Here is an 11,106-nt window from a genome sequence, read left to right as displayed (position 1 = left end):
ATAGGGTCTTGAACAGCTTCTATCCCCATGCCATAAGACTTATATATCTAAAAAAAATTGCCACACAGACTATCGGAGCTAAACTTGTATTCTAATTGACCTTTTTATTTTTGTCTCTATGCACACTCACAGGGCCATACACACTCGCACACACTACATCATCTGCTCACTCGCACATAACATGCACGTACATTTATACTGACACGACACACATGCACACCCACTCAAATCAAATCGTGCAGACACACACACCCAATCACATACAAACTGCTGCTACTTTGTTTATCTTATATCCTGTTGCCTAGTTCCCTTAACCCTATACATACAGTTGAAGTCGGAAGTTTACATACACTTAGGTTGGAGTCATTAAAACTCATTTTTCAACCACTCCACAAATTCAGAAGTTTACATATGTCATGGCTTTAGAAGCTTCTGATAGGCTAATTGACATCATTTGAGTCAATTGGAGGTGTACCTGTGGATGTATTTCAAAGCCTACCTTCAAACCCAGTGCCTCTTTGCTTGACATCATGGGAAAATCAAAAGAAATCAGCCAAGACCTTAGAAAAAATAATTGTAGACCTCCACACGTCTGGTTCATCCTTGGGAGCAATTTCCAAACGCCTGAAGGTACCACGTTCATCTGTACAAACAATAGTACGCAAGTATAAACACCATGGGACCACGCAGCCGTCATACCGCTCAAGAAGGAGACGCGTTCTGTCTCCTGAAAAGTGCAAACCAATCCCAGGAAAACAGCAAAGGACCTTGTGAAGATGCTGGAGGAAACAGGTACAAAAGTATCTATATCCACAGTAAAACTAGTCCTATATCGACATAACCTGAAAGGCCGTTCAGCAAGGAAGAATCCACTGCTCCAAAACCGCCATAAAAAAGCTAGACTACGGTTTGCAACTGCACATGGGGACAAAGATTGTACTTTTTGGAGAAATGTCCTCTGGTCTGATGAAATAAAAATAGAACTGTTTGGCCATAATGACCATTGTTATGTTTGGAGAAAAAAGGGGGATGCTTGCAAGCCGAAGAACACCATCCCAACCGTGAAGCACGGGGGTGGCAGCATCATGTTGTGGGGGTGCTTTGCTGCAGGAGGGACTGGTGCACTTCACAAAATAGATGGCATCATGAGGAGGAAAATGATGTGGATATATTGAAGCAACATCTCAAGACATCAGTCAGGAAGATAAAGCTTGGTTGCAAATGGGTCAGCCAAATGGACAATGACCCCAAGCATACTTCCAAAGTTGTGGCAAAATGGCGTAAGGACAACGAAGTCAAGGTTTTGGAGTGGCCATCACAAAGCCCTGACCTCAATCCTATAGAAAATTTGTGGGCAGAACTGAAAAAGCATGTGCGAGCAAGGAGGCCTACAAACCTGACTCGGTTACACCAGCTCTGTCAGGAGGAATGGGACAAAATTCACCCAACTTATTGTGGGAAGCTTGTGGAAGACTACCCGAAACATTTGACCCAAGTTAAACAATTTAAAGGCAACGCTACCAAATACTAATTGAGTGTATGTAAACTTCTGACCCACTGGGAATTTGATGAAAGAAATAAAAGCTGAAATAAATCATTCTCTCTACTATTATTCTGACATTTCACATTCTTAAAATAAAGTGATGATCCTAACTGACCTAAGACAGGGAATATTTACTAGGATTAAATGTTAGGAATTGTGAAAAACTGAGTTTAAATGTATTTGGCTAAGATGTATGTAAACTTCTGACTTCAACTGTATCTACCTCCATTACTCCAATAACCTGCACATTGTAAATATGGTTTTGGAACTGACCCTGTATATAGTATGCTTACTTACTTATTCTGTTCTTCATATTTCTTATTCTTATTTCTCGTGTGTTTTTTCTAGTAATACCTTGTTATTGTTTATTAGATTGTTGGGTTTTGAGTTTGCAAGAAAGGCATTTCACAGTACTTGTACATGTGACATTAAAACTTAAAACAAAGACCAGGGAGGTTTTCCAATGCCTCGCAGGGAGAACATATTGGTAGATAGGTAACATTTTTAAAAGCAGTAATTATTAATTAAGGAAACCACAAAGGATATCACCATGAGGCCAATTAGTGACTTTAAAACTGCAACAGAGTATAACGGCTGTGATAGGAGAAAGCTGAGGATGGATCAACAACATTATAGTTACTACACTATACTAACCTAATTGACAGAGTGAAAAGGAAACCTGTACAGAATAAAAATATTCCAAGACATGCATCCTAAGGTATTACTGCAAAAAATGGGTCAAAGCAATTAACTTTTTGTCTTGAATACAAACTGTTACTGAGTACCACTCTCCATATTTTCAAGAATAGTGATGGCTGCATCATGTTATGGGTATGCTTGGCTTGTAATCATTAAGGGCTGGGGAGTTTTTCTGTTTATTTTTTATCCTGAATGGATCTATGCACAGGCAAAATCCTAGAGGAAAACCTGGTTCAGCAAAACTTGCTTTTTACCAGACACTGGGAGATTAATTCACCTTTCAGCAGGACAATAACCTAAAACACAAGGCAAACTATACACCGGAGTTGCTTATCAAGAAGACAGAACTCGAAGAATTTTGAAAAGAATAATGGGCAAATGTTGCACAATCCAGGTGTGGAAAGCTCTTAGACTTACCCAGAAAGTCTGCTATAATCACTGCCAAAGGTGTTTTTACAAAGCATTTACTCAAGATGTGTGAATACGTATGTAAATGAGATATCTGTATTTCATTTTCAATACATCTGCAAAAATGTATAAAAACATGTTTTCACTTTGTCATTATGGTGTATTGTGTGTAGACGGGTGAGATTTTCAGGCAATAACACAACAAAATGCGAAATAAGTCAACGAGTATAAATACTTTCTGAAGGCTCTGTAACTGAGTATATGTTGGTTGAGGTTGCACCATACATACAGTAGTAGATTGTGGTAGTAAAAAGACAAGACACCTAACATTTTCTTTTTAAAATGCATGACTGAATAGAGGCCTCTTTGTCAACATCAAACCTTCCTGAAAACTTGAGGACATGCATGATACTTTTACTTTACAGGAGAATCTAAATGTCTTTCTCTATGGTGATATTATGGGTTAATACTGGGCCATCTGACATCTCCTGGATTCTGTTCTGTCTACGCTTCTGTAAATGGAAGCAGTCTGTCCACAGTACACACCGGATCATGATGTGAGAAGAGGAAACATTATTGGCATCTGGTTAGGACTTCTCATATTGAATCTAATAATGATGGTATGTGAGTGGCGATTGAACAGCCATCTGTCCTAGCTATCCTTTTTTCATAGGCTTATATTATAGTTTGGACACACCACTGGTTAAATACAGATTGCATGCAGTTCTAAACATTTCCAGTGTATCTACAAAAGCAGTAAAGTTGCATGTAGGTGTATGTGCAGATTGGCAGTTATGGTCTTTTCAAATACTGCAGCCTGGTGGCAACAGTGAAATTGCTAGTTGTAGGTATGGGGTGATGGGTGAAGTGTTGAAAATGAAGAATGAGCAACAATCTTCAGCCCATATACATACAATAATGTGTTGGACCTGTATGTATTAGAGACCATCAGTGTTGTCCCCCAAATCCACGACAGCAGGGGTGTCAAACTCGTTCCATGGAGGGCCTAGTGTTTGCTGTTTTTTCCCCTTTCAATTAAGAGCTAAACAACCAGGTGTGGGGAGTTCCTTACTAATTTGTGACCTTAATTCATCAGTCAGGTATAAGAGGAGCGAAAACCCACAGCCACTAGGCTCTCTGTGGAATGAGTGACACCTGTGCACTACAGCAGGGTTTGCCAAAGTCGGTCCTGGGGCCCGTGTGCATGTTTTGGTTTTTGCCCTTGCAGCGGCCCACAGCTGATTAAAATAATCAAAGCTTGATGAGTTGATTATTTTAAGCAGCTGTGTAGTGCAAGGGCAAAAATTTAAACGTGCACCCAGGGTAGGCCCCAGGACAGTGGGAAACCCTGCACTACAGTATCATAATCTTGTGTGTCATCACTCCTGTTCCACGAGGAGTTTGCGTTTTTCACACCGTCTATCAGAGCATTCACATCAGCGTTTGAAGCCAAAGCAGATCTTTTGTCTGAAAAGCTTGGTGGGGTGCAAGGACAAACTTCTATACTATGCTGTACAGGCCTAAAAACAACCACCGTCAAATGTACATAGGCCTACAACTTGTGAAATGTCATATGTGATGTGGTATAGACCAGCGGTTCCCCACCGTAATACAGTAACTGAAAAAGGTTGGAAACCACAGGTCTAGACCATGGATGTATTGTGTAAGTCCATTCAAATCAAAATCAATTCAAATAGTTATTCATTCATCTATTAATGTATTTATTTCTATACAACAAATTCATTCAAATAGACGAGTCAACCAATTATCTGACCAATCCTTTCAGTCCTGGAGAGTCCTTTTTTATAAACATTAAAACACTTTGTATATACTGAATGTTTTCAAGAGAGAAATTAGTTTCCGCCACAACCTCCAGAGAATATTGCTTTCCTGTTAAAGGCATATCAGGTTCCAACCATTGCGCTACAGCATAGCACCGTCATGACTACCAGGGAGAGACAGACAGTGGGCGAGGTCCTCTGCCCAGGGGTTGCTGATGCCTGCCAGATCTTATAATGTCTGGATGTTAGAACAATCTGGTGCCCGACAGCAGTCGATGACATGGCACGCAACCATTGGCTGATGCATGCAACGTCTGAGCAGAGGAACGCGACCATTGACTTGGTCCTGTGTAAACTGTCAAAAAGAACAAAATAATGGACCCTTTCAAGAGAAAGCCATAGTGACCCATAGTGCTGAGAAAGAGACATGCAGTAGGAGGCTATAGCGATGCTTTTTCAATTTTATTATTGTGAAATATCATTATGCCCCGTTTTATACCAATATAACTTTTTTACTAGATGTTACACTGCCAGGTGGTTTAATGAGAAATTAGAGCAAGGTGACAGTTCAAACAGTTGAACATGTCTGGGCAGAAAAACCAACACATCCAACAGAATAAAAGATCCAGGAAATGAACAGCCTACAGATAAGTGGCATAAAGGCTGATTGATTCCTCGACGTATGTTTTGTCAGACACTACTGCCTCTGGGACAGCTCTTTCCAACATCTTTCCTTTGCGGCCAAAGGCCTTTAAAACGGTCAGGTTGTGAATGAAGACACAGCCGGTAGAGACAAAGGCCAGAACAAGAGAATAATAAAGAGTACATAAAGACTTCCTATATAAGATGGATCTTACTAGTGTTCCTCAATCCCAACCACCTCCTCTTGATTCACCTTAAAACAGGTTAGATGAAGGAGAAGGTATACAAACCCCTCATCATCCCAACATTTCCCATTCATAAGTAAACAGTGTTAAAATGTAAAAAATTAAAGAATGATCTCCAGCAGCTTTAGAATAAGAACACAGGGGAGGAGTGAAGACACTAGAACACCTGCCGTTGTAACCTCACATAATTCAGAGAAACTAAACAGGCGTACCCAAAGTGCCCCCCCCCCCCCCCCTTCCCATGTCCTCCAAAAACGCCCGGCTCACACCCTTCCCTCATCAGAGATGAAGGGCAGGAGCCCAAGCACACAGTACCCCTGAGCCGACAACCCTCGTATTGGTCCCCTCCCCCCTACAATCTTCTCTCGTCTCTCCAGCCTCAACAAGAATGTTTGCCAGGCCAAGTCCTCGGGAGACAGGGGACTAACGCTTGGACTTGGAGTCTTCAGCTTCTTTTTCTAGGAAATCGTCAGATAAAGACACAGTCGGTTAGGCACTGAATTCAAAAGGACTAACACTTAAACCACAGTCTGTCTGAATTAACACAACAGTTCCTGTATGGCCGTCTCGGACTAACCACTTAAGCCGTGTTTCTTACCATAAAGAAATACCAATACCTATCGGACTTTACAGCACAAAGTACTAGCACAGTAGATGTGTAATCCCTCACCTTTTTTGAGGCCGTCCCTCTTCTTTTGCGCGTCCTCTCTCTGCTTCTTGATGATGGCCAGCCTGGCGAGGTCGGCCCGTGCCTGGTCCGTCTTCCCCTCCAGGTGCAGCTTCATGTAGCGCTCCTTTGCCTTCTGCTTCTCAATCTCCTCCCTGAGACAGAGCGTAACAAAGTCCTGCTATCAAAAAGTCCAAGGTCTATTAACAACCCCACCACTCTTGCTGTTATCCTTTCCATCTGAATGTTAACTGGGCGTGCTGCAGTGGACATGAAATAAATCTTCTTGCCGACACCTACTCCCAAGACCTTCACTAACCCAAACGCTTCCAAGTCAAAACGGGTTATTTCTGAAATGACTACCTTTAGTCATTTCATTTTAGGCATAGGCCTGAGACTTGAAGGACCCCCACCTCTCTCTGCGTGACAGCTCTTTGGGTGCGTTGACATCTAGCTCGGTCACCTTCTTACTTTTCTGCGATATGCGGTTGGGATTCTCAATCTCGATCAATCCCTCCACTCCACTCTTCTTCTTGTTCTGTAATAACAGAGAACGTCAAGACATTGAACAGAGTCAACATTGCAGCTCTGACTACAGTAGTGTTGGCAGGTAACACTTTCAAAGTGAGTAGGAGAATCTTCACAAGCCTTTCAGTAAAACCCCACATCAACACTTCTAATTCTTTGGCGGGCGGCCTAGAACTAGACATTAAAAGGAGCGCCCTCACTCACAATGTCCTCCTCTTCACTGCTGCTGTCGTCAGATCCTGATGACTTCTCCTCCTCCTTCTCTACCCCGCCGTTCGCCTCCTGTCTCACAAACACACTTGTTAGATCATGTTCAAGCCATCATGTCCATGTTTGAAATGTATTTCTCATACCTTGGAGTATACATGTCAATGTTACTAGCCGAATTAGCTGGTGCAGGAGGTCAAGGAGCCGGGCTAGCGCATGGTAAACACATTTTCAGCCAACCTTTACTTGGCGATACCGCCTTTATTCTCGATTTCGAGGGCAGGGGGAACTCCAAAAACCAGAGAATATTCAACAACAAAAACATTTAATCCACTTTTTGCACCGAGTGGAGAGTTCCCTTGCCATTTAGCTGATGGACATCTCCCATTTCCCAAAGTCATTGCTGGAACAAGTCATTGTAAGTGCCGCGGCCACATGCAGACGAACATGACAGCGCAGCACACAGTGTGACCAAACACAAATATCTACACATGCAGGAGGCATTTCTCACTCGGTACAAAAAGTGGATGAATATTTCCTTGTTTTCAGAGTTTCACCTGCAACTAGAAAGTGCAGTTTAAGACACCAGCACCTTCCAAAATGTAAACCCAGGCGTCATATCGCTCCCTGCACTTGAAGCTAGAACCCTGTATAAAAATACAAGGGATCTGTCCAGTGGTGTAAAGCATTTAAGTAAAAATGATGTCTGAGTGTTGGAGTGTTCCCCTGGCTATCTGTAAATGATACTTAAGTATATTTTAGCAATTACATTTACTTTTGATACTTCAGTATATTTGAAACCAAATACTTTTACTCAAGTAGTACTTTACTGGGTGATTTTCACTTTTAATTGAGTAATTTTCTATTAAGGCATCTTTACTTTTACTCAAGTATGACAAATGGGTACTTTTTCCACGACTGGATCTGTCTAGAGCAGAGATGGGGCAACTCAGGCGGGCTCTCAACTTACTTTTGAGAGTTAGAATAGCAGAATACATAAACTTAATTTGTCCTTTGGACAAATAAGTCCCCCCCCCCAAAACAAATCTGGTCTGTAACACAATTTGTACATCATTGTATGATGCAAGGAACCAATTTACAAAATAAAATGTGTTACTCTCTTTTTTACCATAGAGAATCTGACAAAAATGTAGGCCACACCATCTATTGTCTTCTTTGCATATTCAAGACTTTCTCAAAACACTGCCCCTTTAAGGATGTCCTGGGGGATGATTGGCCACCATTTGTAGCCTATAAAATATATTGCAACATTAAAACCAAATACTTCTTGCCTTTTATATAATAATTCCCTTTAGGGCTCGAAATTAAGGGAGTCCCGTCGTCCCTGGGATTACAAAAAATATATATCTACACAGTTCAAAACAGACTCTGGGACAGTTCTGGGTGGACAGAATTCACACAACTACTGCACATATAAAAAATAAAAACAAATAAGCAATGAGGCTGATGCAACAGATCGTTTAGCTTGAAATGTTGATCACATGAAGAAATAAAACTATAAACTCAATGCACACATGGCTGTACGCTACGTGCAAATATCCAAAATGCAATTATCTTGAAAACACGGTTCTTAAAAGCGCACTGCACGTGTGAGTGGTTTCATGTGGCAGAGATTTCCGCTAGAAATTAAGAAAGGGGAGATCTAAAGATGGATCAACGAGAATGGGTTACTATTACGACTAGGATTATTCCTTTTTGCAATAAAATAACGTTGATTTGAAAACCCAATAGAACATGAGAAATGCTGGTTTCAATGACATCAAGTGTTCTTAAAATAATTCCCTCAACATTCCTATGGTCATATTTTGTATAGGCTACTTTGAAACAAGGTAAGACATGCTTCATAAAATGACAAAAGTTCCAGGTTTTAAACAATGACTTTTATTGTTAAAATTATTTGAAATTGCTGACCGCCTCCACTCAGATTCAAGGTGGGTGATGAGCGGTGCGCAACGGGCACGGTCCTTCACTCTCCTGTCTAGTGATTTGATCTGAACGAACTGTGCCTTGAGTATGTCGTCAGAATCAAGCCTTTAGACGTTAAATATCCTTCATTATATTTGTCAAAAATGACTGGCATTTAGCCTATATTTATGTAATTAAAAGTTTCATTAAAGTTTGACTCCCCCCCTCATGTCACATTGGTTTGGACACGAGGCTGTAGCCAACAGGGGTCGTGTTAACACAGAATTCTGTGTTAAGAAAAAAAAGAAATATCTTGCTGCATTTTGAAAACGCATATCTAAAATGCTTCCAATTGTATTTTCTTCTTGGCATAAGACTAATTTTGTGCTTCAGTTACACTTCACTCTGATGAGATTTCATGAATGGGCATTCTATCAGCAGACAGAGCTCTGACTGATGTATAGCTATATTTCTGTGGTACTTTTCTCAGGTGAAATACAAGATTAACTTCTAGCAAAACATTAGTAAATGTAACTGGCTACATTCTTTCTATGATAAACATTAGAAATATGATGGCCATGCATCATTTTTGCAAAAAATACCTTCCTTTTTCATTGGTAGCTAATTTCCTGCTAGCCAAATAGCATTGCACTTTGTTGTCATGGATAAAGATGAAGCTATTTTCTGCCAAGTGTGTTGCACTAATGTATTCTCTGTGAATGAAAACTATAGTTGCACACTCCTGATCCCTATTGGGGAAAAAAAAAAAAAAAAACACTACTTTAGATATAAAACACAGGTGAAATGGTTTAAAACATTTTTTTTATGGTCTGCATTTTGAAAATGCAGATTTCTTTAATCTAACGCAACCCCTGGACAACATGCAAATCACCTACACCTTGACATGTAGGCTTTATTTATTCATTCATGTACATGAAAAATAGATTTGAATATTATTCTCATTTTGGGAAAGGCTAGGACTGCATGCACATTCATCTTCTGCACACCCTACCATTCCAGTGTTTAATTGCTATATTGTAATTACTTCGCCACCATGGCCTATTTATTGCCTTACCTCTTATCCTACCTCATTTGCACATAATGTATATAGATTTTTCTACTGTATTATTGATTGTATGTTTGTTTATTCCATGTGTACATCTGTGTTGTTGTATGTGTCGAACTGCTTTGCTTTATCTTGGCCAGGTCGCAGTTGCAAATGAGAACTTGTTCTCAACTAGCCTACCTGGTTAGGTGAAATAAATAAAAAATAAAATGTGTGGGTATGGATGTGGGTATGCAGACCCGCAAGCCACTGCAGCCTCTCATGCAGAGTTCAGATGTTTTGTTGCCCCCGCCCCCATCACTGGTCTAGAGCTGTTACTCACAAAGGTGCAAAAACTTGATATCCCCTCAGAGACATGGGTCCTTTACTCACCAGCTCTCTCTGTGCTTTCATCTGTCTGTCGATCTCTTCTGGATTGCTGAACTGCTTTCCCCGACCCTTGTGACCTTTTTTACCTTAAAACCCCAAATGAGAGCGCGTGGCGTAGAGATCACAGAGAACAAGAGATGAGTCATACTTGACGTTTACTCATTGCGGCATGGTTAACTACAGATGTCAGAATCCAATCCATAAAAGTGATTGCACTTCTTCGCTACCTGGATACATTGTGGCATAACTCAGTATCCACATATCATTACTATCAGGGGGGACAGTAAATGCTTGCCAAGAAACATGATACTGACATGAACGTAAATGGATGAAATCAACCGGGTGCACATGGTGCTAGCCAGATGAACAGTTTAGCTAACATTGGCTAGGTAGCTAGTGACAGTAGCCTAACAGCTAGCAAGCTAACTAGCTAACAACTAACGTTGCATAGTTAGCGTACAGTAACTACTGTAGCTAGATGGCTATCTGGCATGTCAAGTTGCCAGGTGTCAATGTGCTTCTCTATGGCTAGTGGCTAGCAAGCCATGTCAGTTCTCACGAAACGGGGATACTCAACAAAACATACATTTTGCCAGATCCTTCCAAGTCGCTAGCTAACGTTAGTTAGCTATATTTCTTAAGGTAATGTTCCGTTGTATGGCTAGCTAACGTTAACTACATTTGGAACGTTAGCAAAAATAACGGCGTTTGATACTTACCGCCTCTTGGCATATTTGGTACAGGAACTTGAACAACTAACACAGAAAATGTATTAAAAAAATAAATCACTTCACTGTTCCCAGCAAAACAGTGTTTCTTTTCCAAATACTTGTCTCCTGCTAGACAAGTGCACAATATTTTACCCGCTTCAGAGCAACAAGAGTGAAAGGCAGTGCAATGATGCAATATTCAGCCAATCGCTAGACAGGAATTTTGACAGGCTTGTCAACAGACCATTCATATCACCAAAATACATGCAGAGTGGACGGAAAGTAAACATAGCCAATGAAAACACATATCTGTAA

The 11,106-nt window shown here is 40.7% G+C and overlaps 1 protein-coding gene across 2 annotated transcripts; it reads right to left on the bottom strand.

Annotated features, from left to right (window-relative positions):
- Window positions 1-4,350: 4,350 nt before the first annotated feature.
- Window positions 4,351-11,059, bottom strand: LOC106609414 (28 kDa heat- and acid-stable phosphoprotein). 2 transcript variants are annotated; one of them, XM_014208217.2, is made up of 6 exons: window positions 10,801-11,059; window positions 10,085-10,167; window positions 6,718-6,795; window positions 6,399-6,523; window positions 5,989-6,140; window positions 4,351-5,776 (listed from the first exon to the last, which is right to left on the bottom strand). In XM_014208217.2, exons 1-6 carry the CDS (start codon window positions 10,811-10,813, stop codon window positions 5,742-5,744), a joined length of 486 nt encoding a protein of 161 aa, XP_014063692.1. In that variant the 5' UTR covers window positions 10,814-11,059; the 3' UTR covers window positions 4,351-5,741. The 2 variants fall into 2 exon arrangements, with proteins under 2 accessions (XP_014063692.1, XP_014063701.1); XM_014208226.2 differs by having other exon boundaries at window positions 4,351-5,770.
- Window positions 11,060-11,106: the final 47 nt, after the last annotated feature.

This window comes from Salmo salar, chromosome ssa01, assembly GCF_905237065.1.
Source record: "Salmo salar chromosome ssa01, Ssal_v3.1, whole genome shotgun sequence".
NCBI classification, from domain to species: domain Eukaryota; kingdom Metazoa; phylum Chordata; class Actinopteri; order Salmoniformes; family Salmonidae; genus Salmo; species Salmo salar.
This window is presented reverse-complemented; position numbering and strand designations above follow the sequence as displayed.

Excerpts from the sequence above, each read along its gene's own strand:
- LOC106609414 (XM_014208217.2), bottom strand. Across the intron at positions 6,141-6,398 it reads GAGCTGTCACGCAGAGAGAG|GGAGGAGATTGAGAAGCAGA; the intron begins GTGGGGGTCCTT and ends GCTCTGTCTCAG. Across the intron at positions 5,777-5,988 it reads GAGGGACGGCCTCAAAAAAG|AAAAAGAAGCTGAAGACTCC; the intron begins GTGAGGGATTAC and ends ACGATTTCCTAG.